We start from the raw sequence: 27,851 nt of genomic DNA, 5'->3' as shown, positions 1-27,851 counted from the left end.
TTCTGCCCTGTCAGGGCAGCAGCAGCAGCTGCACACCTTTCCCAGCAGATCCAGGCCAGGAGCCTCCCTGAATGCATCCCACACTGAGCCGGGCACATGATCAGTGAGGGGTAAACAAGCTGGGGCAGGGCTCTGTAATGCTAATATGTAGCTACAGGGAGGGGAAACCCTGTAGCTATTCCTGCTATTCCACACCCCCTTCCCCAGATTTAAACAATCAGGGTGGATCTCCACGTGCAGAACAGAAGGCACCATTCGGCCAACCTGGTTTGGTTTTGGCCAATGCCACTTCTCTGGGGCTCCTAAGCTGGTGCTCTTCCCTCTCTGCCTATCAAACCTGCCATCACAATGGGGATGTTGGAACAAACTCCTGGCTGATGAGTCAGGAAAGGGGCCCTTGGATGGGCTGGGAACATCACCCATCTCTTTTCAGGTCACCAGGGGGGTGACCTACAGTTGCCCTCCAAGGACTATCAGTTAAGCCCTGCCAGGTGGGCAGGGTGGCACCCATGTGTCTGCCTGATGCCACCTCCAAAGATGTGCCAGAATTTAGTGGGACATGAATTCAACAGCACTGGCAACACAGCACCGAGGGCAGCACGAGCCATACAGTGACACAAAGAGCAACTGCTGGGGACAAACCTTCTCCCAATGGGAATATCCAGGTTCTGTCTCCTGGAGGAGAACAAGGACTCCCAGTTTTGACATCTGCTGGGTACTCAAGGGCTGCACACGTCCCCTGTGCTCAGGCCAGGCAGTGGAGCCAAGCGAGTCCCCAGCTGACAGACAGACAGACAATAGCAGCCCCAGCTCACACTAACAGTGTATTTATTGGAATATCTCACATGCAGGAACCAAGGAGATGATTTCTGGAGCAAGTTAAACAATGGCAGATTAATACAGTTGTCTCATCCTTAACAGAAACACCTTCTACTTGAATACAGTGATGTTTTAGTGTTGGGTTTCTCTGCTTCTTGTGTATTTTGTTTCTCTTTACATAGTCAATCTCTTTACACAGTTATGTCCCCTCTCTCCCCCTACCCCATTCCCAAACAAAAAAATATCCAGTATCTTCAGTAAATAAATATTATCCACTTTTATCTGGAAAGCCTACAGCTGTAATATACAGAGAAGCTATTACACAGGTTACGTTTGTAGGGTTAGCAACAGCTCATAGGAACGTGTAGGGAATGAGGAGCTTGTACTCATAAAAACACGGAGCAGGGTGGGAATTCTGGAGTAGTGCGTTTGCCATGGGTAAAGAGAACCAGCAGCAGAGCTCGGTGCTGCTCAAGGCCAGCTGGCTCTTGGTGACACACAGCCTCACCTCTCTCCAGGTGAGGAGGAGGAGGAGATGTGTGGAAGCTGGGGCTGGAGGAGGCAGGCACAGCCTGCTCTGGAGGCTGCGGTTTGGGATGGGTGGCTGGGAGGGGCTCTGTGGGCACCTCGTCTCCTGGGCTGGTGGGAGCCCACAGCAGAGGAAGGGTTACCTCCAACACAGCTCTAAATCCACTCACTGCTTCACTATTTCCATAAAAATAACTGTTGTGAGCTGTTTTTTTCCAGGGGAGGCTCTGCAAGGCTTGTGGTCAGCCCTGAGGAGGTAAACAATGACGGAGCTGGATGGGGATGGACAGGAATGGAGATAGCACAAGCAGTTCCCACTCCAGGGCTCCCAGCCACCACAGGAGACTCAACAACTCACTGGATGAAACAGAGTGCTGGAAATCCATCTTGTTTGCTCTCCTGGGCTGCACATCCTGTCTCTGTAGGTGACACCAGGAGAGCAGGGCATGGAGGAGCAGGGACAGGCTGCTCTTCTCTGGGAGGGACCATCACCCCTGCCCTGGGCCTGAAACCACGGCCCGGATCTGTTCTTCCACCACTGGAGGGAAACATCTCGCCACCACAGCCAGCTCCCAGTCCTCCATTTTAAAGTGGAAATAGCCAATGTACCCCATCCAAAAATGCTGAATGAAGTCAAACAAACAGAAATCCTCACTAAAAAAAATCCTTCAGCTTAGAGGTGCAAGACCAGCCCTGGGAATGACAGAGCTGGTTTGAGAAGCACATCCTAGGGATGGAGGCTGTGAAAATCAGAAGGGAAAAGGTATGTTGGAGGCTACGTGAGGGTCCCAGTAAGGACCAGTCTCAGCATTTATGCTGTTCCCTTTAAGAGACACCGTGCTACGTTTTTATGAGCAGTTTCTCCTATGAGCCTTACCTACACCCTAAACACCCTAAATGTCTGTACAGCACATTGTTACCTATTACACCTGCTGAAGATGCAGCTGAAATCTACACAGAACAATTTTAAAAAACCCAAAACCCAAAGGATATATTTAAATAGAAACCATTGATTCCTTACATCTCAGCACATGAAGAGTTAACAGAAGAGGTTAAAAAACACACTGGAAAGAAAATATATAGACAAAATAAATATTTTAACCTAGAACAGGGCACGATTAGACCTTACAAAGGACCCCGAGAATAATTTAGTGTCATTGAGTGTCAAGCTGTGATTCCTAATATGCCTAGAAAGCACTGGGATGTTATTTCTTATGGAAAGTGGATCAGGCTGCAGCTCCATCCCTGTTCTCCCAAGCATTGGAGCCACATGAGTCCTCTGCCCACTTGCACAGAGGAAGCACTTAAGAGTGAAAGCAGAGGAGGGATAAATCAAGAAGTTGGTCCCCTGAAGTGAAAAACCCCTTCCCTTTCCTTCAAACAGTTCCCACTGCTCCGGTTTTCAGCAGACCACAAGAGGACAGGGAAGATGAGAGATCCTGATACAGGATATTTGGGAAGCTCTAGCGTAGCTCTTGTATTTGTTAAAGAAGGTTTTGGGCTAAACCACCTGTTCTGCCACACTCTGTTCCCTTTGGTGCTTGCAGCCCTGAGAGCCAAGTGTGGTGGATTTGGGCTCCAGATCCACCCCGGGTCCTTCCAAAAGTACATTTCCTCCCTAGGAAGGCATCTCCTGGGAGCTGCCCTACTTCCAGCAAAGCCACCACTTGTGCTGGTGGCACCTGCCACTCCCTGCAAGCTTTCCAGAGGATAATGCAGAATGTCAGCAGGGACCATGGGTTGCCTGGGGCTGCACACACCAAAGAGCCCCCTGAGCTCTGCCAACACATGCTCTGTATTTTCCGCCCAGCCCCAGCCTATTCTCATTCCACCTCTTTTCCTCCCAGCTGGAGAGAGCAATCACTGACAGCTCTGCAGAATCTTCCAGAAAGGGACCAGATTCTCCCTAAAGCAACACCTTGGAGGTCCCAGGACAGGTTTAGTGTGACAGAAAAAAGCATTAAATGGGGCTTGGCGACAGTGACATCCGTGCCACTCTGCACCATCTGACAGTGTCCCCATGCCTGAGCAATGCGATTATCTCCTCTGGCTTGGCAGGGAAGCTGGATTAACATGCTTAGAATCACCTGATGTGGCCATTTACAGGGTCAATGTGTTTCAAAGATTTAGAAGAGAAAATACACACTTAAAACACCCACAGAGCTTTCTGCATTAAGAGGAATACCAGCAATTCATTCTGTGCTGGTGAGACTGCTCAGGCCATCCCCAGATGCCGTCTGAAATCAAATCAGCCTTGCCACAGAAGTTTCCTCAGCTTTCTGGGAGCTGGTGGCCACATCTGACATGTTGCAGCAAGCTGGCAGTGCCAATCCCTGAGCGTTGGGCTCACCTTGTGTTGAGCAGTGAGGGCAGTGGGTGAGAGCAGGAGCGTGCAATGCAGCCAAGGCAGAGTGTTCCATTAGCCATGGAGAAGATGGAATGGGAGAAAGCCTCTGCAGACCCACACAGGAGGGCTTCAGCTGGAGAGACAGCCAGCAAGTGGGGAGAAAAGCTTGATCCCCAAGTTATCTCCATCCTTAAACTGGTTTTGCCTGTCCATTTGTAAGCTGTGCTACACAGAGCAGTGATGAGGTGCCACGTCAGCGCAGAGGGGTGGCAGGACAGCCCTGCCTGGGCCCAGCTACATATGGAGGGATCCTGGAAGAGGCTACAGGCAGGGCAGGACAGAGAAGACAACGAGCAGGGAGAGTACAGAGTGAAACCTGACCTGGGATGGCCTGGAAATCCTGCACCAAACAACATTTCCCTTCAAAGATTAATGTGTCCGCTGTCAAAGTCCATCAGCGCTGCAATCAGGCATTTGGTAACAGGCTTTGTGTGTCACAACATCCCAAAGGGGGTGGTCCTCAGAGAGTATGGTATGGGCTGATAAAATGCTATGCTCAGATAAAAGCTTCTATCACTTGGCCTAGAACAACTTTCAAGAGAGCTTGACACACATCAGCATCCTGGGAAGCTCAGACATGTCAGGTCAGAAGGAGGTTGCCTAAGCCAAGGAACACCCTGAGGAAGAGGGGTTGGAGCCTGCTGCCTGCATGGGCTTTTAGCTGATAAAGTGCCTCTCTGTCAGGATGGGAGATTCTCCTGCCATGCACTGCTCAGCTCTCTCTTTGATCCTGCCATCCTGCACCACTGGCTTCCTCCCAAGGAACACGCTGGGGGACGCGGCGATGGCTGGAGCTGCCTGCTCCAGCTCTGCCTGTCAGCCCAGCAAGGCAGGCACACAGGCTGGAATCCCTTCTGGCAGCCCCAGAGGAGCAGGAATCCTGGCCATGCCTCTGGCAAGCAAGGGAGTATGTTTGTTTGCAGAGAGACTGCAGCCCCGTAGGAGCTGGGAGTTAATGAAGGGCAGAAGGATCAAAAGACATTCCAAAAATTACAAATAGCACAGTCACAATCATTTCAGCACTTTCTCAGGCCTAAAACTGGAAGGAAATGAGGAGTTTCACCTCCAGCACAGGCTGGCACAGCTAATCCCTCCATGGTAACCACTTCCCTCAGCGTTCCATACAAACCTCTGAGGTTTGCTCTTTTCCTCATCCCTACCCCCAAGAACCAGCATATCTGTCCTACCAGGCATGGCAGGGAATCCAGGAAGCTCAGTTCACACCCAATCCATGAGCAAGCCCCATCCATCTGCATGGATGTTTACACCAAATGCAGAGCTCTAGAGTCACCAAAGAAGGAATCTAAGGTAAGGAGAAAATAACCAAGCTATTTTAAAAGGCAAACACACCAGGAAAATTCCTGTGTGAGAATGGTCTCCCAAAGAACGAGGTGCTTCCTGTGCCACCGTTACAGCATCCACTTAGCCCAGCATTTTCCATCCTTATCAACTGCCAGAGCTACTGGACATGGCCAACAGACTGCTTCAAATTAGAGCAAGCCCAGATAAAACACAAGGCAAAAAATACCCTGTGAGATTTAGAAATGAAACGCCACAGAAAGTGGGGAAAAGCGACCACCATATGGTACCAGGAGATGTGTGAGTGGGAGAGTAAAGGATTTTAACTTGTGAAGCACATGTTGAAAGGGGAACAGTTGTTCCTTGCTGTCGAATCCAACACGAAAGCCAATACATTAACATTTTATCTAAAAATAAAGACACACTCCTCCTGAACATTCCAGCTCAGTCAATTACATGCTGATTGACAGAGCCGTCTACTTGGCAGGACCTGCCTACAGAAGAGGATGATCCCTACATAAATTGAAGGGCAAGGCTGCTCTCTTCCCCCTGGGCTTTTGTTTCAGCCCAGTGTGACGTACTCGTGCATTCTGAAGGGGTTTTCAGCATCAAGAGCTGGTTTTGTGCAGCTGGGACAGGAAGGAGGGGATTAAGCGAGTGCTGGAGAATCGTGGTCTGGCAGGAATAGTGTTGGATTTAAATAGAAAGAGTCAGCTCGTGGGGGTGGATCATTTGGGGAGGGAGGGAAGGGGAAGCAAACTATGGAATGGGGGGGACGGGAGTCGTTGTTAGCCAAGGACTGTGGGAGGACAGAGTGGCCGTGCGGCGACATCGGCCGGGCGGAGCACAGGGGCGGGAGCGAGGGCGGCTCCGCGCCACCTTCACAGTGCAAAGAGGGCGTCCTCCGAGCGCTCCTGCTTTTTCCTGCTGGAAGGATTTGTCGGAGGGGTGGGGGCTTCCAGGGGAGGGGATGGCAGGTTGGGAACCATCTCCGCCGCTTTGGCTCGCTCTTCTAAAAATTTGTCAAACTCTGCAATGTAAAAACAGAAGGAAGACAGGTAAGAATGGGGCCCGTGGGTTTGGCCCCAGGGACAGAGGTTGGCAGGGGCTGAAATTCCAGGGCCTGGCATCCTGTCGGGCTGTGTTTGCGGGCACGAATACTGGTACAGCCTGACTTCCTCGGGAAAGGGTACAGCCGTCCTTGGAGACACCCGAGCCCAGGCAGCAGCTGGAATCAAACCCACACGATGCCACCGGCTGTGACAGAACCAGGGAAACATCATTCCAAAGGGCTGAGCAGCTTGGGGACACATTCCTGCTGGCACAAACACAGAGCACAGCCAAGGAAGATGGCAGGGAAGCACTTACAGCCAGGAGGGCTCCCCACACCATAAATATGAACCTTTTGCTGTGAAATGCTCTCCTCCTGCCTTTCTGAGCATGGAAGCATTTGCTGGGGAGCATCAGGCTGGGAGAAGGCAGCATCTCAGCAGGGATCAAAGCAAATTCCATCTGAGCACTAACCTGGGAATGGCTCATAGCCAGGGGCATCTCTGCTTACCTTCACTGGTCACTCCTTCTTCCAGTTCGTTGCCTTTCTGCAATGGAACAAAAAGGCACATGAGCACAGGCACTGCTTCCCCTTCCCTGTCATCCCCTCCAGCTTTAATACAACTGGACAGTTTCCACCACTTGTTTCCACATATTAACCATGGGAGCAGGGTGACCTGGGGAAATCACAGGGCTCCCACCTCGGGAGGCCAGTGGGGACTGACATTTCACTGTGCTGCAGAGCAGGAGGACGAGCACTGAGGTGCCTCTGAAGATTGCTGGTGGACAGCTAAGCTTTCCCTGTTGGATCTGAATGTCAGTCCAGCGCTGTTTCCCCTTCAGACAATAATTCTGGTCCAAATTTGAGCTGTGTGAGTCACACACACACTGTACCAGATGGCAACTTTTCTGTCATACAGTCCTTCAAAAAGTCAGGACTGTGGTTTGCATTGTGTCTTCAAGTAAAATGCCCTTTTAGCTGACAAAGGACACGTGCAAAATTGTTTGGGGTCAACATTCCTCTTGTGAGAGTTCGTTTTGGGTTTCATACAAAAATATAGCAGCTTTCATGTGCCCATGCTGCCCAAAACAAGACTGGGGTGAGCTGGATGAAGGATACTGACAGCAGCTGGTGTTTGTCCATCAGAATCAAAGGCTGGGAATGCCACAGGGTCACTGCATTTCCACCAGTTTGTGCATTTCAATATGCTTTTCAAATAATAAAATTAAAAGTCCAGGGACAGGCATCCTTGTCAATCTATCAGGATGTTTAAGATGGGTAAAAATACTGGTTGAAAATCTCATGGTGAAACTGCTTTGAAAAAGTAAAGTATTTGTCTATACTTGGCTTCTCTACCAGGAGTGGGATCACACTGACTGTCCTCACATTTTGGAGCCTGAGCATCTCCTGGCTTCCCAATGCACTGAGCTTTCCAAAGGTTCACACAGAAGCCTCTTCACAGGCAGAGCTGCTGTTTGTCCCAGTGTACCCCAAAAAAGGGTACGGAAATATCAATTATCTAACCTAATCTGCAGCTTCCTTGCCTGGGAAGAAGAGAATTGAAATGAGCTGTTAACAAAACAAGGAGGAGGGGATCCAGAGTGAAAAGCAAAAATCCAGTCCAAATTTTCACAGGCATCTCTCTGCTGCACCCACACAGGCTGGGATGGGGACCCAGGGACATCCCCAGGCTTGCTCAGGCATTTCTAGGACACTTCTCTGCTTTGTTCCTTTTGAGCAAGTCTGTGCTGGGGATGACAGATGCACAGAGCTACCTCCATATCTCTCCATCAGATCTCCTCTCCCTCTAAATTAATTTAAATGGCAAAGACAAAAGTTTATTGGTTAAGCAGAGTGGACATGCTACATTTACTGTATTTCTTTAACAAAATGAGGCCAGTTTGTAATGAAATTTGAAAGTGACTCCTGTAGCAAGGCCTGACAAACCTACCTTCAGCTGGAACCCAGTGACATTTCAGAGCCAGCCAGTCAGTCTGCCAAAATCAAACACTGAACCTGGAATCTGTTTAAGCACTCCAGGCACCTCGGGAGAGCTGGAGAATTCTCTTCCTTCCAGTAGAGCCAGCTCCTCCAGTGCCAGAGCACAGGGCTGACGTGCCAGAGCGTGCCTGCAGCTCTGCTGAATCCCACAGCTCCCAGCCGGGAGCTGAGCAGGCAGCTCAAGGGGCTGGGGGACACCCTAAGGAGTTGGGAGTTTCTGCCTCAAGCTGGAAGAATGGAAGGAGGTGATCCTTGGGGATAGGGTGAGTGCAAGTTCAGCTCACTAAAACCACGTTGAAAAGAACAATGTGAACACAGCCCACCAGCCACCCCCCAAAATGCACTTGGCTGATTTGAGTCATATGCTTACACTGAAAAAAAACCAAAATAGAATAAATGTGTACTAGTTTATCCTGCTTAAACCAAATGTGTGTTGGGACAGCAAAACAAACTCCAGAGTGAAGGCAAAGCTACTTTTAGTTCTGCTTTTTGTTTGTTTAATAATTACTAGACAATAATCATTTAGGTGAAAGTTATAAACACTGAAGAGAGACTGTTATAAATTTTTATTATTACTATTATGAAACATGTCAAGATTGCCTGCTAGTTTAACAAAGACATCTTGATTTGAAAGGAATCTAAGCCCTGATCCAGCATCTCTTAAAAGCATGCCTCAACATAAGCATGAACTTAGATCCTGTCTAAAATAATGAAGCTTTAAACATGGACTTTAAGAAAAAATCAGACCATATTTAATGCTTCCCTATTTGAGGATCACAATCCCACGTTTTCTGGAACATGTGCTATTCTGTGATGTTCACATGCAGAAGGGAAAATAAAACAGTTCAGAAAAAAAGTGTTTTGATTGAATTGCTGAACACGACCCTGACTCCTCTGCTTAGATATTCCCTTCAAAGGGAACCAAACTCTCTGTTTGGGAAGTTTCACTGCTTCCTGCTATGAGAAGTACCAGGAACTCAGCAATGCATTGAAATTTACCCGTGCAAGTGAAAAATGAAAATATAAAGAGTCTCACCAAGTCGGTACTGAGCCACTCCTCAATGTCATCCATGACAGAGGACTGTGCAACAGGGATCTAGGGAGTGCAGCGAGAGAACAGCAAGGCAGGCAAAAACCAAAACACATCCACAATCATGGCCACAGAGCGATGGAAAACGCCAGAAATAAGATTAAAAACAAAACAAAAACAAAGATGTAAGATGTGCTGGAAAAAAAAAAAAAAGAAGGCAACAAAATATAAATGGCATTTCAAATTAAAGAAACAACTTGGAAAGGAAATTATGAACAACAAGGCTAAAAAAAAAGGAGAAAGATTATGGGGAATGACGTGACTGGATGCCAGTGTAAGATGAGTAACTTCTCGACCACATATTAAAACCATCAAGATGGACTGATGATTCTAATCTTGATCGTGAAATGCTTTTAAGGGTAGAATACTGGATATCAGTTAGGTTTTGAAATGTTAAATTTACACCTTTTGTTTTTTAAAATGGGTATTAGCCACAGTGAAGGGTTAGAAAAAAGAGGGGCTCAAAGTCTTCAGGCAACACTCCTATGAAAACAAATTGGTTTTCCGTGCAGGTGGAGAAGTCAGAGCCCAGGGTACAGTCATGCTTCCTCCCAGATCCTCCTCCCACCACACCACCAAGCCCTGGCAAGCCTTGGCACAAGGGTTTAAAGCAAAACTGTCCCAGCTCCCAGTTCCCATTCCTCTGCCAAAGGTGACCCCTGACAGCAGAGCCCAGATTGTGCCAGTGCAAAGTACAGAGTCTCAGGTGAGGGAGGAAGAGGATGGGGCAGAGGAGGAGAGCACAGCCCCAGAGCAGAGCTGCAGCAGGGCTCTCCAGAGCAGGTCAGGCTCCAGGGATAGTTTAACAGTCAGGCATGGAAGGCTTGCCTCTGCTCCTGCAGTGGAACTGGTCATGATACCAGTGTGATTACAACGGGCAGCACAGAGGCTGCTGAAGGGCAGCGATGTCACGCAGTGCTGAGGGTAACTGGGTCAGCAAAGGGAAATTACTGAGTATTAGGTGTAGAATTTCCTGACTTAACTACACTGCTTAAATACAGCAGAGGCCTGCCGAGGTAAACAGGAAAACACCACAATAGATCTGGTAAGGACAACCTGAGAAATAGTTGGAAAACAATGTCAGACATGCGAGTTCCAGGCCAGGGCACGGCAGCAGAGCAGCAGGGCTGGCAGGAGGAGACCTGGCACTGTTAGAGGGACTCTCCTAGGCAGAAAAGGTGTCAGGGGTTCTCCACAGCTTTGCCTGAAGCCTCTCACAGGAATTGCCCACCCTGGAAGTGATAAAAAAACCTTGTGGCTGTGGTTAGGACATGGCTCAGTTGTGGCCTTGGCAGCGGTGGGTTAATGGTTGGACTTGATGGTCTTGGAGGTCTTTTCCAACCTTAATGACTCTGTGATTCAATAAGAAAAGCTGGAAGAGGCTCTGCAGATTAATTTCCTGGGAGATGGAGTTTTCTCAGGCATTTCTAGCAGGGGAAGATGGACAGATGCTGGATCACACAGGCTGAGGCTGTTTAGCAAAGCTCCTCAGGAATTTTTTCACAGAATCAAGTGGCCCTTTGTACTGAGGAGGCCAGTTAAGCCCTTGCTTGAGGTGAGGTGTGCTAAAGTGGGTCAGTTGTGTCCGAGAAATCCAGAGCTCAAGCCAAAGCATCTCCCCCAAAGAGCAGCACCAGGAAGGTGGCTGGGCTCTGACTTGACAAGTCACTGGACAAAGTGACGTCCCCAGGGTCAGAGGTACAAGATGTCATTTTGCTTCCAGTGAATTCATAAAGATCCCAAACAGAAAATAAATTCCTGCAGTTTCCTCTGGAATGGGCCAGATTTAGGATAACTGTCCCTTTCTGATTTCCTGAATCATGCACACACAACAGTATCACAGTGAGCTGGCCACTCACAAGGGAAGAGCTCTAAGCACCTTCCAACACATTCCTTCCCAAGGACAAGTTGCATCTTGTAAAACTGTCTCCTTGGTTTAACAGCTTTATAAAATACTGGCTTCAGAGATATAAAGTAATGATTTTATTCATCCTACAGCAACCTAAAACCTACTGCAGAATTTGCACTGCTGCCTCTCTCTTGTATTGCTTAACCCTGTGGAAGGTGCAGCCTCTGAGCTGTTGCTTGGGTTGCAGCTCAGAAAGGTGCTCATATTTCTCTAAGGATAAGAACATATGCATGGAAGGGAGGAGGGAAAAACCTGGTTTATTTTTCCTTTTCTGTGAAAAAAATTTACAGGAACACAGGGGGCTCCAAGAGAGCTGGATGGGGATTTTGAATGAAGGCCTGGAGTGACAGGACAAGGAAGAATGGCTTTAAGCTGAAAAAGGGTGGATTTAGATTAGATATTAGAAGAGATTATTCCCTATGAGGGTGAGGAGGCCCTGGCACAGGTTACCCAGAGAAGCTGTGGCTGCCCCATCCCTGGAAGTGTTCCAGGCCAGGTTGGATGGGGCTTGGAGCAACCTGGGATAGTGGAAGCTGTCCCTGCCCATGGCAGGGGGTTGGAATGAGATGATCTTTTTTTCCAACCCAAACCATTCAAGGATTTTATTAAGAGCAGCTGTTCTAAAAAGTCTGGCAGTACTGTGCCCCTGTATTAGAAGGAACAGCAGCTCAAATCTTGATTATCCTCAAAACATGACAGATGACTGATCAAGTACTGAGTTCCTGAGAATCACAGGACTCTTGAATTTGCAGAAGTTCTCGAAGAACAGCTCAGCAGCACAAGAGTTTGTGCTGTGGTGTTTCGTAAGAATTGTAAAAAAATGGAAATAAAAAAAAGCAAAAAAAGGAATTCTACTTTCAGCTACAGCTACTTATGACAAACAAACAAAGCCCTCAGAAGTGCAAGAGCACTTCTTGCAGAGAAGCAGACAAAGCTGTAAGATAAACATCTGAGTGTGTCAGCCGTTTGCTATTCAGCACTGACCTTTTAAAAAGCTTTCCCTGTCTCCCAGCACACCCACAGAAGTGCTGAGGGTTCCTATCTATTGCTCCTTCCATGCACAAACTTCCAGTTTACCTTCCTAAGACTCTGAGCCCCATTTCCTCATAAAACATGGGTTACATGTGTCAGGTTTAATTTGTTCAAGAATAAAGAGGGAGGAAACTCTCAAAGAGCAACTGGAAATTTTAAATTATTTTAACGATAACATTGTAACGTTTATTTTTCATTTTAAACTGAGAAGAGAACGTACAGAGAAGCTCAGGTTTTGCCAGTCAGTTGGTATTTGGCAAATCTTCCCCTTTCAGAAGCCCTAAACTGAAAAATGTGCAGGGGAATTTTGTTATAACTAACCCCTAAATCACAACAGAGGCAATATAAAAATAAAATAACTAGTTTACACCTTAAAAAAAGACAACAGTTTCTGGGAACAAGCAGCAGTGGCAGCCACAGACGACATGGAAAAAACTCTGGAATGGGACACTGCCTTGTTGATATTTTGATTATGCAAACTTGCATGGTCTAGTGAAGCTTTCAGTCTTGGCAAGAGAGCTCCCCAGATAGCGCAGGCTGCAAGAGCTGTTTGTATAAAGATATTGTGATTTTTTTTTTTTTTAAGTCTATACTTACAGTAAATGGAAATTAAGTCACAAAATATTTTTGGGTACTTCAAGTAACTGGCTCTAATTAAAAGCTGGTCTGATTGTTTAAATTCCTTTTTTATTTAGTCTTTGGAAAATCCTACAAATGGGATCATCTCAACAGTCCTGAAAGAGAAATGGAAAAGGAGGGCTGGGAGAACAAAAGTGAGTGCTCAATCCCACAAAACCCACAGGAACCTGGAATTCAAGTTCCTACTTATCTAAGCTAGATTGTGTTGATGTTCCCACTAGCAATCAAAAGCCAAAGAGTATTGCCAATATTTTTCCTCAGAAGTCATAAAATCCAATATTCTACCCTTAAAAAGACAGTTTAAGGTTATTATTATCACATTTTATTTCTATTAAAAATGATCCCACTGGAAAAGAAGCAGGTATGAAATGACAATTCAGGTCTCTAGGTGAGCTCATTAATGTTCTTAAAATGTTTAACAAGGTTTATGCTAATTGTTGCTAGACTACTGCCTTGTAATAGCTTAGTTAATTCCACTTCTTTCTAGATGTTTAACAAAGCTGACACCAGTTCTTGGTTAGTTGCTACTCACTCCCCCTCGCTGGTTAGCAGTAGTAAAGGTCTGTCATTCCTACAGCAGCACTAGGAGCACACTAGCAGGTTACTCCAGCTTACTACTACAGCCTTACCATCTATTTAAAGCTGTTGTCATCTTGAAATAGCTGCTTGGCCTCAATATTGGACCACGCTTGACTTTATGTGTAAGGATTAAATGAACTCCTTGGTTACTCCTGAGTGTGTTTGCAGCCTGCAGGGCAGGGCAGGAGCTGGGCTGCAGCGTGTCCCCAGCACAGCCAGGCTCTGACAGCTGTACAACAGCAGCCCATCTGCATGTGACTGCCACTGCCACTGCCACCAGGGCTTGGGCTGTCCTTGCACAGTGCTCTGCAAACACCACGGCTGCCTAAGGAGACCCCCGTGCTCCTCGGCTGAGGGGAAGCTCCCGCTTGCCTTCAACAGGGAGAGGGGTCCCAGCACATGGAAGAAATGAGATCTTCACGTGTCTGGTTTTGGGCTTATCCACAATTCAAGCACTTCAGTCTCCAAGAAGATGATGTTATTCAACAGTCTCATGTTACCCAAGTCATTTCCACATCTCAGATCCTATCTCTCTCTTGAAGGTGCATAGTGGCATCCCACTTGGTTACTAATTAACAGAGGTTTCATTTAATCTTTACTCACCTATCTTCCCTACAAAGAGGGCTCTCCTCTCTAGCCAGGCATGCTGCTGACAGTCAAGATAGAATGCTGAGTGGTGTTCCTATCACTTTCTGTGAATTCTGGTTCAGTTTCATCCTTCCCCTGCCACTGTCCCAATTAATGTCCTAACATGGTGGCTTAAGCAACACCTACTTCTCACTTTCATAACAAATAACCCATTTGGTATGTGAGTGGGATGAGAGATTATTCTAAGACAGGAATATATTAATGCAAATCTCTGTCCAATCTCATGAGAAGGGAACTGAGACCACCTGCACTAAAACGTGGCTCTGTGGTAAAGTCTGTGCCTGATTTCTGCTGATACAGACCCCTATGTGAGACCTGCAAAACCCAGATCTGCCACTGAACAGCTCACCTCCCATCCCTCAACCATATAAAAACCAGAAAAAATTTCTGCCAATATAATTTTGTCTATTTTATAGTTTTGTAGGTAGAGCTGAGATGGATAAAAGTGTGGCTTGGGTCTGTCTCCATGGTTCTGGCATCATCTTGATGGCAGAACTAAGCCACAAGTTAACTGGAAACAAGAACAACACCGCCAAATTCACTGGGAGAGGAGAGCCAGAGACTGCAAAGGTGTGTGGTGAACTGGGATGCAGAGAAATGGAGTGGGAAGGACTCAGCCCAAAGCTGAAATGTATCACAGCTTGTAGAGAACAATGTCAGGTCGTGAGGGATGTGAGAACCACTCTGGCAGGTGGAGAATTCCTTTAGAGTGGTCTCAGTGTTGTGCAGGCTCGGGGAACATCAGTGTCAGCTCACCCCTTTCCTCACCAAAATACAAAAAATACCTCACAGAGTGGGCATATCAAGTTCATACCTGGGATTCTAGTTATCCACTGGCATTGTAAATGCTACAGGTCATATTAATAAACACTGTTAAGAACTACAGCCAGTTAAGAGAGAAACGGAGTTAATGATTAGTTTAGTTTTATTTTAGGTATTTCTCTCTTGTATTTAGCATACAAACAAGGTGACAGGTTTGTAAGAGCAGTGACTGGTTGACAGCCAGGCCCCCTTCCCTCCCCAAATCCATATGCCTCCATGAATGCTGCAGTATCCTTTTTCCAGACTGAATAACCACAAGCCAATGAAGGAATATGCTGTTTGCTTTTTTAATAAAGCAGTGGTGTGAGTGGTGTGAACAGCAGGGGTGCTGATTTCATGCTCCCCCGCTCTTGTAAACAGTGGAAAGGCAAAGAAGAAGAACTAACTCAATCACTGGATTATTCATTATGGATGAACATCTAACAGTGGCACAGCACACCCCTGGCTGCAACAGAGCCACTGAACAGCGAGAGCCTCTGTGAGCCACAGCCAACAGCATCAGAGGCAAAGCTGACACTGCTGCTCATTTTACAGCTTTTCACCCTCCCCTTGTGAGCTGTGGGTGTCTGACAGCACCAAAATGACACTCTGGCTCCCAGGGACAGGTACCCACAGTGGGCTTATCCACGTGTGTGAGCAGCCATGGAGCTGCTTTTGGGCAGGCAGATACAGCACCTGGCCCATCACTGTGTGTGCACCAGCTGTGCAAAATTCTGCCAAATTTCCAAGCTGGCCTTGAGAAATAATCTGGATTAGCCCTAAATCCAGAAGAATAAACGCAAGTGTTTCACAGAGTAGATACTGCACACTCTGGATTTTCTAAACTTTAAGTTTTCTGGGATGTTTCTCTTTTTTAAGCACTGGGCAGCTTAGTCTGGGGCATTCAGGGCTCTCCCTGGAGTGAGACATTCCTCCTCCTGGTGCCCAGCCCCACATGCTGCCCTGCCAGCACACCCCAGAGCAAAGGGAATTCTCCCTGCACTTCTCTGAACTCAGCTGCAGCCAGGACTGTCTCAGGAGGATTTTCTACAGTTAGGTCACATTATTGGTACTAATCTCAAACACTTAAAATGATGGATTACATCGTCCAAAAAAAAAAAATGGTCTTAGAACTTGGCTTTAAGGCATAGCTGAGGGTATTTTTCCTTTCCTCTGGCTTCTGCACCTAAGGAAAGCTTTGACTTCTCTCTGCAAGCACATTGATGAAGGACAACTTCAAACAAGGTCAGAATGTGCACAGGTTCAGTGATCTTCAGAAGCCTGATTTTATCAAGGCACTGGCATCACCAGACACAGGAATTAAATCCTTAAAGCCAGAAACACTATTGACACTATTGTACCTTTTGGAGTCTGATTCCTAATGCCAGTGAGGTTGAAGATGCCAATCTGGGCAGCAGTTCTCCCATTCCCTTTCTTGCATAAAGAATGATCCCTACATTACTCAATTCAATTCAATATGATCCTACAATTTCCCTATGTTTATTCCAGACCATGAAGCTAAGTACTACCAGAAAAAGCTGCTTTACAGACAGATAGCAATGTCCTCTTTATGAATAAGATCCATGAGACTTGTGTTTATCCCTCGAAAAGTGGATACTGCATAAATAAATCAAGACAGTAGAAGGAACCAATTGGATCCCCAGGCCTCCTCTGAAGGTGACATGGGATCCTACAAATGATTCAGTTATTTACAGGTCTTTGTGCTGTATAAAGCAGAAATTGGTGCAAATCTTTCCCTTTGCCCCAGGTAATGATGCAGGTGGGAAATAAAGTCCTTGTACTGTCCGATTTGAAGCGGTTCAACAGGGCAGGACGAGAGGTGAATGGAGGATGGTTATTCTAGGTCAGGAACTGGGGTGGGCAGGAGGAATTGCTTCACTGGTGAAGTCCTCACCATTCCTTGTGTAATTAGCCACTTGTCTATGGGCTCCATGTCTGAGTTCCCACCTTTACCTCTCCTCTGTGTTGGGAACAGAAAGGTCCATAAAGAGAGAAACCACAGCAACAACCCGTGATAAAGTAATAAAACAGTTAAAAACTTCACATACACAGACACACACAAACACACACAGAGTTGCCTACAGTAGCTTCTGGCAGCAGCTGTGTCTCCCTGTGCCTGTCAGCTCTGTCCATAAGGGGACAGACCTCACCCAGAATTCTGCACTTCCTACAGACAGTTCACAGTGTTTTAGCACTCCCTCCATGATGTCCTTAAAGATAAAAACAATAATAATAAAATAAACCAATCACTGGCTAGTAGTGAGGCTGATGTTTGTCATCTTCTTAGAAGAAGGAAAAGTGAGGCTGTGCAAGCTACTGCAGGCAGTGAGACTGCACTGCAAACTCTTGTGTCACAGTCTGTGGAGTCCCCCTTGTTTATGAGGCTGTGGGTTGCAGCACCCCCTGCTCATGTCCTTGACCTCAGCAGACAGACTGTGCCCCACACAGACAGCACAGCAGCTCTGCAATGGTGTGGAGTGGAGGGAAGTCAGGGCAGTTTGCTGCAGTGTCCTGGCAGCCTTTCAAACTGCCCCTCTTGAAAAGCACAGAGGTTAAAGGACTGCTGATGCATCCAGCTCCCCTGAGCAGGCTGCAGACTGCATGGCACAGCACCACCAACACTCTAAGATGGTTTTGTGTCCTTCAGCACCTCCTCCCTGAGCCAGGGGATGCAGAGTCATCTCCAGCTCTGGAGGGGCTTGTCTGGGCTCAGCAGAGTGCAGTGGCCCCAGCCCAGAACTGGGTGAGCTCAGCAGAGAGCCACTGGTGTGTTATGTACATCCCCCCAGACACCTGCACACACAGGACACCTCCCTGTCCCCATTAACACAGGTAATGGAGAATCAGCTGCAATCTTTTATGTCTCATTTTATGAGGGAAAAAAAAAAAAAAGGGGAAATCATTCCAATTTCATCTACTCTCTGTGTAACAGCAGAGAATTGTTTCTTGGACACCTCTCCTCCCGGTTGTGATCATGCAACAACTCAGTGGCAACAAAAGCAATTCCCAACATGGAAAAGCAATATTAAGAAAACAGTGTATTTTTAGCTCATCTTGTTTCCAGCTGCTAAATCACATTAAAAGACAGCTAATGCCACGTGATCAGCCCCGTCTCTGCAGACCATTCTGAGAATGACTGCATTAGAAACGTCGGATGTGCTGAATTCTGCCACTGGACAACTGTGCTGGAACGAGACGTGTGTGAAGAATGTGTTGCAAAGCTTTTGGCTCCTCCCCAGAGCTGTTCTTAAATTAGCTCTACCCAAATTAAAGCCTGTCTTTTCGTTTACTGAGCACTGCCAGTTTTTTGCTACACATGCTGGGGCTGGTAACTTTAGGAGAGTTTAATTTTTATTTCCTTTAAGAAGAGACACCCACAAGCCTCACAACAGTTGAGAAAAAGTGTTTACCAATTACAGAGCGACTGCAATTTCAAAACGAGCTCTTCTGATTACATGTTACAGTCTCTAGGTCCTTTGGAAAGAGGCCAAAAGTCTCGACATCTCATAGCCCCAAGTTCCACAACCCAAAAGGCATTTACCCCAAAAAACTTTGACCTTCAGATGAGCTTAGCCACAGCCCTTTGACCTGACAGCACTCAGGGCAGAGCAGCAGCTCTGCTGGTGTGAATGACATGTTGTGCTGGTGCCTAAAGCAGAATTGGCTGGGAAGAAAAGTGTTAATAAATAAAGACATGACCCTGAGGCCACGGGGGGAATACAGCCCCCTTGACCAGATAAAGGCAAGCCCCTTGCATTTGGTTAGCCAGGAACAAAGAGCAGGATCTCAAATCCTTCCCCAGGTCCTGCCAATAACAGCTCAGTGATACTGGAGGCTTGGGATGTCACACTGGATTCAGGAATTCCTGTGAAGGAATATTTCTGCCTCCTCATGCTTCTCCTTTTCCCTCAGTACTGCTGCCATGAGATTTTGTGGGGCTGAGCTCCAGCTGGTCATGGGGCTGACCTGGGTTATAAATTGCCCTTCCTGCAGGAGGACAGGGACAGGAAGAAGCAGGTAGGTTTGTGGGGTGGGGGATGCTCTGTGAGAGCTGAGGCCCTGCTCCCACTGAATGATGGCCTGGGCAGGCAGGCAGCCGTGATCTGACCCCAGCTGGCTCCCAACACAGATTCTCCCTGGCTTGGAGCACAAGCTGCCAGGCATGCTAGCTGCCCAGAGCACTCCCACTTCATGAAAGAACCAGGGTGGGATCAGCCAAGGCATGGGGAGGCAAATCTCCCCGGTGAGAGGCATGTGCACACTGCATTGGCTCTCCCATGCTAGCTGGCTCTGCCGTGCTCCCTAGCGGTCATCACAGCCCAAAACTGGACTGGAAAAGGCTCTGGCTCTGTCCTCTAAAAACTCTCACACAGCTGTGTACAAAAGAGCAGCAGAGTTTTTAAAAGCAGGGTGGTAGAAAGGGGTCGAGGGATGATCTGAAAGCTCCTTCACTTCTGCCTTCAGTGAGGGATGCAGACAAAGCTGCCCAAGCTCTCTCACCCATGTTTGAAGTGTCAGCTGCTGTGAGGTGACAGCACATGGGGCTCTTCTGCCCACACAAGAGAGCAAGAGCCTGCCCTGGGCAGACAGAACAGGCAGCAAGCAAGGGCAGCTATGGCAAGGAATGTGAAGCATTAAATGTCTGCATCATTTCTCTCCCTGTAACTTGCTTGTGTAACCATGCACTTGAAGCAAAGTCTAGTAGATTAAGACTTTCATAAGCAAAACCAAACCAAGCCAATGCACATCAGTGTTCACAGGATATTCCCCATTTAATTCTTCTCAGCAGTGATTCCAGCTGCAAGGACACAGGAGAATTTACCCACTATGATTCTGAAGTCTTTTAGACTGAAGTGCAGCATCCCTTTGGAGATCATTACTGAGCAAGTACTTGCTCCCAGATATCAATTTCAAAATAGCCATTACTACCACGTTGCTGGAATACAGAATGAGAATCTCAGTCAAAGCAGCCACCTCCAGCTCGGATTCCACGTGGATAACAAAACTCAGAGCTGTGACCTACCCCTCCTGTGTTCTGTTTCCGAACATCCAGGGCAGATGCCAGTCCTTTGACAGCCTGTGGGTCCTCGTACGTCACACTGGAAGAGAAGAGCAAACCACAGAACTAGCAAGAAACTCAGTCACCCATCAGCAGTCATGGAATCATAGGAAGGCCTGGATTGGAAGGGATGTTAAAAGATCATCTCATTCCACCCCTGCCATGGGCAGGGACACCTTCCACCATCCCAGGCTGCTCCAAGCTCTGTCCAATCTGGCCTTGGACACTTCTAGGGATGGGGCAGCCACAGCTTCTCTGGGCAACCCGTCCACCCTCACAAGGAAGAATTTATTCCCAATATTCAATTTAGCCCTTCAAACTCTCTTAGTTTGAAGCCATTCCCCTTTGTCCTGTCACTCCAGACCCTTGTAAATAGTCTCTGCTCATCTTTCTTGTAGGCTCCCTTCAGGTATTTGAATTAGGTCACCCCAATTCCTTCTCTTTTCCAGGCTGAACAATCCCAATTCTCTCAGCCTTTCCTTATAGGAGAATAATACCCTGGATACCCTGATTTACTCCCCTGGGAACAAAAAGCACATTTTTTTTCTTAACAAGACTTGGAGGGTACTGTGTGTATCCCAAGGAGAGGAGCTTGCTCTGTACAAAGGCCACCCATCAATTTTGGAAAGCACCTTGAAGCAAGGAGAGTAATATCAGCATTGTGAAAGGCAGGCAAACAGGTCACAAGGCACCCTAAGAATGTCCAGGAGCAAGTGCAGGACTGTGAAAAGAGGCCTGATTGCAGATTATGTTTAACAAAGACTTGGAGATGACATCTGGAAGCCTGACCTTGCTGTGTGCATCGGGGGAAGGCAGAGCGAGACTCAAAGAGAGATGAAATGATGCAACTGCAGTGAAGCAGACAAAGGAATGCACTATTTACAGAGCTGTTAAAAGCTTCTTAAATTGCAATGCAAAAGGGACATGTAGCAGTCAGGTGACAGAGGCAGCAGCAGCATCTCACAGAGCACAGTGGTGAACCATGAGCTGCAGCAGACACAAACACGTGCCCATAAATCAGCTCTGGGAGGGGGGGCCTGAGCAGGGGGAGCCCTCTCTCCTCCTCCTGCTGGCTTCTCCCGAGCTGTGAGCACAGCACCCAGAGCTCTCACACCCAGAGCTGTCACCTACACGCCACAGCAAGTCACACTCATGCCTCTCCTCCTCCCTGCTGCTCTGTTTATACAGTGCACAATCCAGGGAAGACAGAGCAACCCTCCCTTGTGAAATCATGGATGATCTGTGCTCCTTGTTCCATTAGGTACGGGTGGGAAGAGTAGTTTTGTGCTTCATTTAGCACAAGAGACAGAGGGACGTTGATTAGATCTCTCCTGCAATGCATCTCCTTTCTAACTGCACATTAAGGCTCCCAGCCCAAAATCTCCAGTGGTGGCTTACCCCTCTACATGACAGAATTTCTTCTGATACCATGGCTGAGGCAGTACCAATAGCTATATTGATAACTGCAAATAAAAGAGCCCAATAAATTTGTAGGCTCGAGTTTTCTAAATTTTTGATAAACTATTTAACAGCATTTCTTAGCTTGAGACAAGATATTGATGATGTTCTGACTACTTTCTCTAATGTCTGAAGCCAGGAGGCAAGAAATAATATATGGAAGAAAAATACCTGAGTGTGTCTTTTATTGAAGATTACTTGACAGGGATCAAAGGATTTCTTAATAAGTGCATAGATTTATTTTACATTAAAATAATTTGACCTGTTAAATGCCCTTGAAAGTGCCAGATTTGCAGCTCTAGAGATGCAAGCCCTATGCATATAAACAAATTAGGGGTAGCACGAAGCCAGGCAAGCTACACTGCCTTGACAGCCCGTGAGAGTCTGACTGGGGCCAAAAGGAGAGTTAACTGGATGGTAATTCTGTTTCCAAGCCTTTGATGACAGTAATTCAGTCACCAAAGCACATCCATGACCTTCAGGTGAAGGACCCTTCTGCTCCTGTATCTCAAACATGGGTGGATGGGATGACAAGCCTTTAGGAGAAGGCAGGAGTACAGGCCAGCACACTTCCAAGTTTCCAGTGAGCTCATTAACTAAGACAGTACCCAGCCAATCTGCTCTGTCCAGCAGCAAGAACTTCTCCACTTGCTCATATTGATAACAACAAAACATACACCAAAATTACTTTTTCAGTCCGAAGTCAAGAAGTTTCAGATTTATGCCCTTAGAAAACAGCAGTGCCATGACTCAGTGCTGAAGACAACTTACTTCTTTCTCTGCTCAGCCAAGGAGCTGCCTCTTGTCTGTGCAAACATGTCAAAGTCATCACGAGGATTACTGTGCTGGAGGGAGCTGAGTGTGCCACTGACACTGTTTGTGCCCAAGTCTGCAACCAGAGGAGAAAAAATAGTGAACCAGTAAAATAACAAACTATATGCAAACACCATCATCATTAACAGCTGCAGCACTGTGGACAGTTTTGTTCAGGAAAGGCTGGAGGATGCTAATCAGGTGTTCTTAAAAGAAAAATGTAGAGATTATCTAATTCATCCTGGAAGTAGCACTCCATAAATGCTCCTCATCAAGAAGCCAGCATTTGGGAATTGGTGTGAGCCTGCTGCCAATATCCTGAGCTATTTAGTGGTCACTAACACAGTCCAAAATTTTGGGCATGGACAGTAGTTTTCTCCTCAATGTTCCTCTCAGTTGCTGACTGTGAAACCAACACTTTCAAACAAAGGGATATGGTATTGGTGCAGTGCTGAAAGAGGTGGAGAACCTTCAGTCAAACCCAGTGATCCAATCACACAATCTTTGGTTTGATTTCATGCAAACCACCTAAGAGCTTCATAAAACCTTTCACCCAAAGGTTTCAAATATTATTTGTAGAAGGGGAATCAAGAACATCAGCAGGCTGATTTCACAGAGAACTATAACTGAGCAGAAATAGTACAAGTTCTGCCATGAACAACAACCTGCACCCTCTCTGCCAGTCTTCCCTCTGATTAATAAATCCCTCCCTTTGTGCCAGGCTGGTTCTCAACTGCAGATTGTCACAGTGCAGGAGAGTGGGAATGCCTTCTAATCCCCCTGTGAGCAAAATACCCAAACCTTTTAGAGGCCACATGGCAACATTAATAGGTAGAGGAGAGCTTGATCTAGACCAGGCACTCACCAAGCCCTGCAAGCTGTGAAGAAAGTGAAGATGGAGGTGCTGAGTTTCCAACCATTGGGCTCACCACAGCTGGAGAGCCAGGACCCAAATCTATTAAATTATCTTCTGTCACCTCATTCAGTACCTGTCAGGACACAAGAAACACAGAAGTTACAAATGCCAGAAATTTCTTCTTGCAGTACAACATTAAACACCACGATTGTCCACATTAGGTATAAACTGTTTTCAGAAACAAAACTTCTTTGTTGTGACTGAAGTGTCAATACAGAGTCTTTGCTGAAGTTTGCATCACACTGCAGAAATGGTAAAGCACAGTAAACAGAGGAAATAGTTATGAATGCAGAAGAGAAAACATAATAGAAGTATAGATTCATCATGAACTCAGACCTTGAACACTATAAAACAACTACAAAAGAATTTTCATTTAAAGAATAATTAGAACTCTTCAGCTTGGAAAGGGGCTGCTTAAATAGGAGATAAGAGTGGTTCTTAAAATGATGAATGGCAGGAAGAAAATTAACCTGAACAGTGGTATTGTAAGACACAGTGAAGAAAAATTAGGTGAAGCAAACAAAAATCATTAAGTGACTTGATCAAATGTAAACAAAATATTTGTTATATATAAATGCAAAATAAATATGTAAAAATGTATAGTGAAACTGTGGAACTTATTGCTTAAGGACATTGTGAACTCCTAAAGTCCACACAGACTCAAAAGCAATCAAAAAAGTTAACAGAGGAATGAAAATTCATCAAGGACTGTAAACACAGAGATGTTTTACTGTGAAGTGACTTCCTGAGCTAAAAGTTGTCCCTTGGGATTTGCCACATTCTTACTTTTCCTGGCATCCACCATTAGCCAGTACAGGCAGGACACAGGGCTGGGCAGGTAGAAGGTGTGATACTACTGATAGTACTGCAGTTGGTACGAATCAAAGGAGTGAGGTGTGATACTACTGATAGTACTGCAGCTGGTATTAGAGAATCAAAGGAGTGAGGTGTGATACTACTGATAGTACTGCAGCTGGTATTAGAGAATCAAAGGAGTGAGGTGTGATACTACTGATAGTACTGCAGCTGGTATTAGAGAATCAAAGGAGTGAGGTGTGATACTACTGAGAGTACTGCAGCTGGTATTAGAGAATCAAAGGAGTGAGGTGTGATACTACTGATAGTTCTGCAGCTGGTATTAGAGAATCAAAGGAGTGAGGTGTGATACTACTGAGAGTACTGCAACTGGTATGAATCAAAGGAGTGAGGTACTTACTCCATTGCTGGCGTTCTGTGTTGAGCGTCCCGATCTGTATCGTTCAAATCTATTCAGGAAAAAAACCCCAACACAGATTATCAAAGCCACCAATAAATAATAAAAAACATGAGTTTATAACCAAGCCATGACACGCTTGCCACTGAACTTAGTTTTCTCTGGCTCCAAAGGGAAGTCTGAAAGCTTAAACTCCAGGCCAGGACAAAGGGAGGATTGCTGAGAAGTTGCACTCTTGGCAAAGGTGGATTTTAAGTTGGCTAATCTGATCTTGCAGAACAAACATGCTTGAAAACCACTGCAGGATTTGTCGTTTGGTTTGGGGGGTTTTTTTAATCATTAAGTGCTTTGTGACAGACCTGTTGTGTGAGCCAAGGGACAGGAGGAACTGCAGCAAGATTGATGCTCACAGCTCAACAAGCCAAGCACTGCAGCTCGGCTCACTCCCACTTACCAGCTCCCTCTTGCTGCAATAATGTAAATGAGGAGCCATGTGTGTGTGGCACAGCCCAAGCCAGGCACACGTGGCACGAGGGACAATGGGCAGCAGATTCATTGCTTAAAACATCCAGAGATAACTCAAAGATGGTCACAGCCTATGCTCAGATACGTTGGTACTTTCCAACAGGAAAAGTAATGATGTTGAATAAAACCTTTGTACTTCTAAGGAGAAGATGTCGGGTTAGTCAAGCTCTGATCTCTTCTTTATTCTGTGCATCTGGGGCCACAAACCTAAACTCAGCTTTTATGAAAGTCTTCAAGGCCAGGCTGGATGGAGCTTTGAGCAACCTGGTCTAGTGGAAGGTGTCCTCACCCATGGCAGGGGGTGGGATTAGATGAGTTTTGAGGTCCCTTCCAACCCAAACTATTCTGTAATTCTATGAACTCAAAACAGCAGGGGAACTACCTGCTCCCATAGCCTGTCTGAGGCCAGTCTGATCTCCATCCTCACCATGGAAAAGCACCATGATTTCTTGGAGGTTTGAATTTTTCAAAGTAGTTTCAGAAGCAGTCTCTCTTTCCAGCAAAAATCATATAATCTTATGGGTTTTCTCCCAGATGGACAAAATACAACAGGGAATGTCAAGCAAACTAAAATGTTTTCTTAATGTAACAGAGGAAAATACAGACTTAAAAGGCAGCAAAACCAAATTCAGGCCCAAATTTCAATTTTAGGAAACTGTGGGTGTTTGCTATTACTGGAAATCCAACTCCCTTTGCTGGAAACCTAAGACACCTCCCACCTCATTTCTCACCAAAAGGCTTCTGTTCATTTACATCCCAACGCTTCACAGCAAAGGCCAGAGCTCCTGCTTGAGTCACTGATGGAGCTTGGTCCTTGTGCTAGGAATCAGCATGATGGATGGGGAGCTTTTGGAATAGCAGAGGAGGAACTGGAATTTATTGAATGCTCAGACCAGTGCAGCTATTCCACCACAAATGGCTTGCTAACATCGCTCAGCTCCCTTTTCATGAATAATGACTACAAACACATCAGCCACAGTCAGCAAAGTCGCAGATGGGGGGGAAATAGAAAAAATATTAAGGGTGACCAGACTAAACCTCAGTGATAGTTGCACTCTGCCACTTGTAGAACCCTGCTTGTGCATGAAACACACACCATTTCACACAAAAAGCCAGCGTTTGTTTCAAAGTTTGCCCCATCTCCTCTGAACGACGAAATCAAAGGCAAAATCGAGGGCACCGAGTCGTCTTTGCAGCCTTTGCCGTGACAGCACAAATTCACAGATCTAGAGTCTAATTTATTTTTAAAAGCTCGAGAAACAAAGCCCTGTGCTAAGAGCAAGGAACAAAGGGTACTCTTTGGTGCCTCGCTCCCCAGGCCTGTCATTAAGGGGAAGATTAAACTTTCCCAAGACTGCGGCATCACGTGTCACCTCCTGCAGCAGATGTGCCTGACAGCGCCTTTGTCTGACATGTCGAAAGACCTGTGCCCCAAGTCCTGTCCCTGGGGATGATTCCTGCAGACCAGCTCTTCGAAACATTAGCTCTGCACAAGACAGGCTTTTTTTGTTTTTCAAGATTTTAAGTGTTACTTAAAAACAAATCCTTTGCATGCTCAATGCTCCCGCCCACCTCAGGCAGCTGCCCTTGCACCAGCACTGGGACTGGAGAGATCAGAGATCAGAGGGCAGAGAGAGCTCATGGGAGCCTCCCTAAGCCAGGAAGCAGCACAGAGATTTGTGCAGAGCCTGGGCTAGCAGGGGAACTAGTGACTGTGGCTGAGCTATTTTTGGTCCCAAGTCCCTACACCTGTACAGCCCTGCACAAAAGGGACTCGCAGACTCAAGCATTTTCACAAGGTTGCATTGCATTTTATGGATATGCCCTACAAAAATTCTATGCATAGTACAAAAAAAAAAAAAATCATAGTATTAAAAGAATCAACTGAAACAGGAATGTTACCATAAAAGGCCATAAAAACGCTGTGTAAATGGTTCCTGTGGTTTGGTTCTCTGTGTCATGTTAGACCCTTGGCCCAGAAGGCCCAATTTCACCAACTGACCTATTTTATTCTTATGTGAAAACCCTGAATGAATGTAAATGGTTGCTGGGAGAGATGCCCCACCTTTCATATCGGAGGAAGACGTTATTTAAATCATCATTCACATGCAGCAGCTCCTCTGTGACTTCTTCATTGGACACTCGTGAGATAAGCTCCACAATTCTCTGCTGCATGGCTCTGCAGGTTCGGTTCAGCTCCTAGGAGGAATGCATTGTGCACACACAGTCTGATAAGCAACAAGCAATAAGTAGATTTGGTTGAGCTCTGTTCACAGCCAAACATATCCCCCAACTGAGAAACACTAAGTCAAGTTTATCTTTGCATGATTAAATGTCACCCAAAAGCACATCTAATCAAACGCCCTTCAAGAGATGCTGGCATAAAACCTTGAGAGCCTATTCACAATTCAACTTCCTGATTCTTCTTTAACTCTGAGTACTTCAGAAAATAAATATCTGTATTTTAGTCATCTGTTTTAAGAATAAAACATGTTAATACAACACCTTCCCAGAAGAAAGCTTTCAAGGAAAATTCAATCTGCTCTTTCTGGCAGTATCATCCTTAAAAACTAAATGATGTGTAAGGTGGAACATGTGGAGGAAAAAAGGCTCATCAGGGCTACCACAAATACTAAGTGTGTGCTAGGATGATAACTCACCAGCTTCAGAGAACATGAGGGTAAAGACAAACCAAGGAGCAGGAGCATGAAAAGGTGAGTGTTTCACACACCCTCCAGCACTGAGACACACAGAAATGTTCCCTTCCACTGAGCAAGTGCACTGACAACAGACTGCACAAAGGCAATGGGGAGTTTCAGAAGAACATTTTAAGGAATGCAGAGGGAGGGCATTTATTTTAAAAGCCTGTCAACAAGAAATCTAGATTTCAGTTTGCCTAGACCAGGACTTCTCATGCTTCCAGGACATCTCTTCCATCACCAAATACTTAGCAGAATTCTGCAGTCCTGAAAGGCCTCAAGACTAAAGGTCAAACTGGTCTGCTGAGGAGAACAGCAAGAAGAAACATGACGTATGGCAGGGT

The 27,851-nt window shown here is 46.3% G+C and overlaps 1 protein-coding gene across 4 annotated transcripts in view; it reads right to left on the bottom strand.

The window, feature by feature from the left end:
* Positions 1-811: 811 nt before the first annotated feature.
* TOM1L2 (target of myb1 like 2 membrane trafficking protein) overlaps positions 812-27,851 on the bottom strand; it is a 56,778-nt gene continuing 29,738 nt past the window's right edge. Inside the window, exons 8-16 of one of the 4 annotated variants that reach the window (XM_071443833.1) lie at positions 26,874-27,007; positions 24,287-24,335; positions 23,020-23,143; positions 22,113-22,230; positions 19,848-19,923; positions 16,719-16,784; positions 9,142-9,201; positions 6,615-6,651; positions 812-6,083 (exon numbers count right to left, since the gene is read on the bottom strand). In XM_071443833.1, the coding sequence (XP_071299934.1) occupies positions 5,935-6,083; positions 6,615-6,651; positions 9,142-9,201; positions 16,719-16,784; positions 19,848-19,923; positions 22,113-22,230; positions 23,020-23,143; positions 24,287-24,335; positions 26,874-27,007 (813 nt within the window). In that variant the 3' untranslated portion in view covers positions 812-5,934. The remainder of the gene's footprint in view (positions 6,084-6,614; positions 6,652-9,141; positions 9,202-16,718; positions 16,785-19,847; positions 19,924-22,112; positions 22,231-23,019; positions 23,144-24,286; positions 24,336-26,873; positions 27,008-27,851) is intronic. The other 3 variants (XM_071443834.1, XM_071443835.1, XM_071443837.1) reach the window with 3 other exon arrangements.

The sequence above is a fragment of the Agelaius tricolor genome, unplaced genomic scaffold (genome assembly GCF_023055355.1).
Source record: "Agelaius tricolor isolate 1412-34295 unplaced genomic scaffold, bAgeTri1.0.p SCAF_19, whole genome shotgun sequence".
NCBI classification, from domain to species: domain Eukaryota; kingdom Metazoa; phylum Chordata; class Aves; order Passeriformes; family Icteridae; genus Agelaius; species Agelaius tricolor.
Note: the sequence above shows the minus strand (reverse complement) of the source record. Positions and strands in the feature narration are given on the sequence as shown.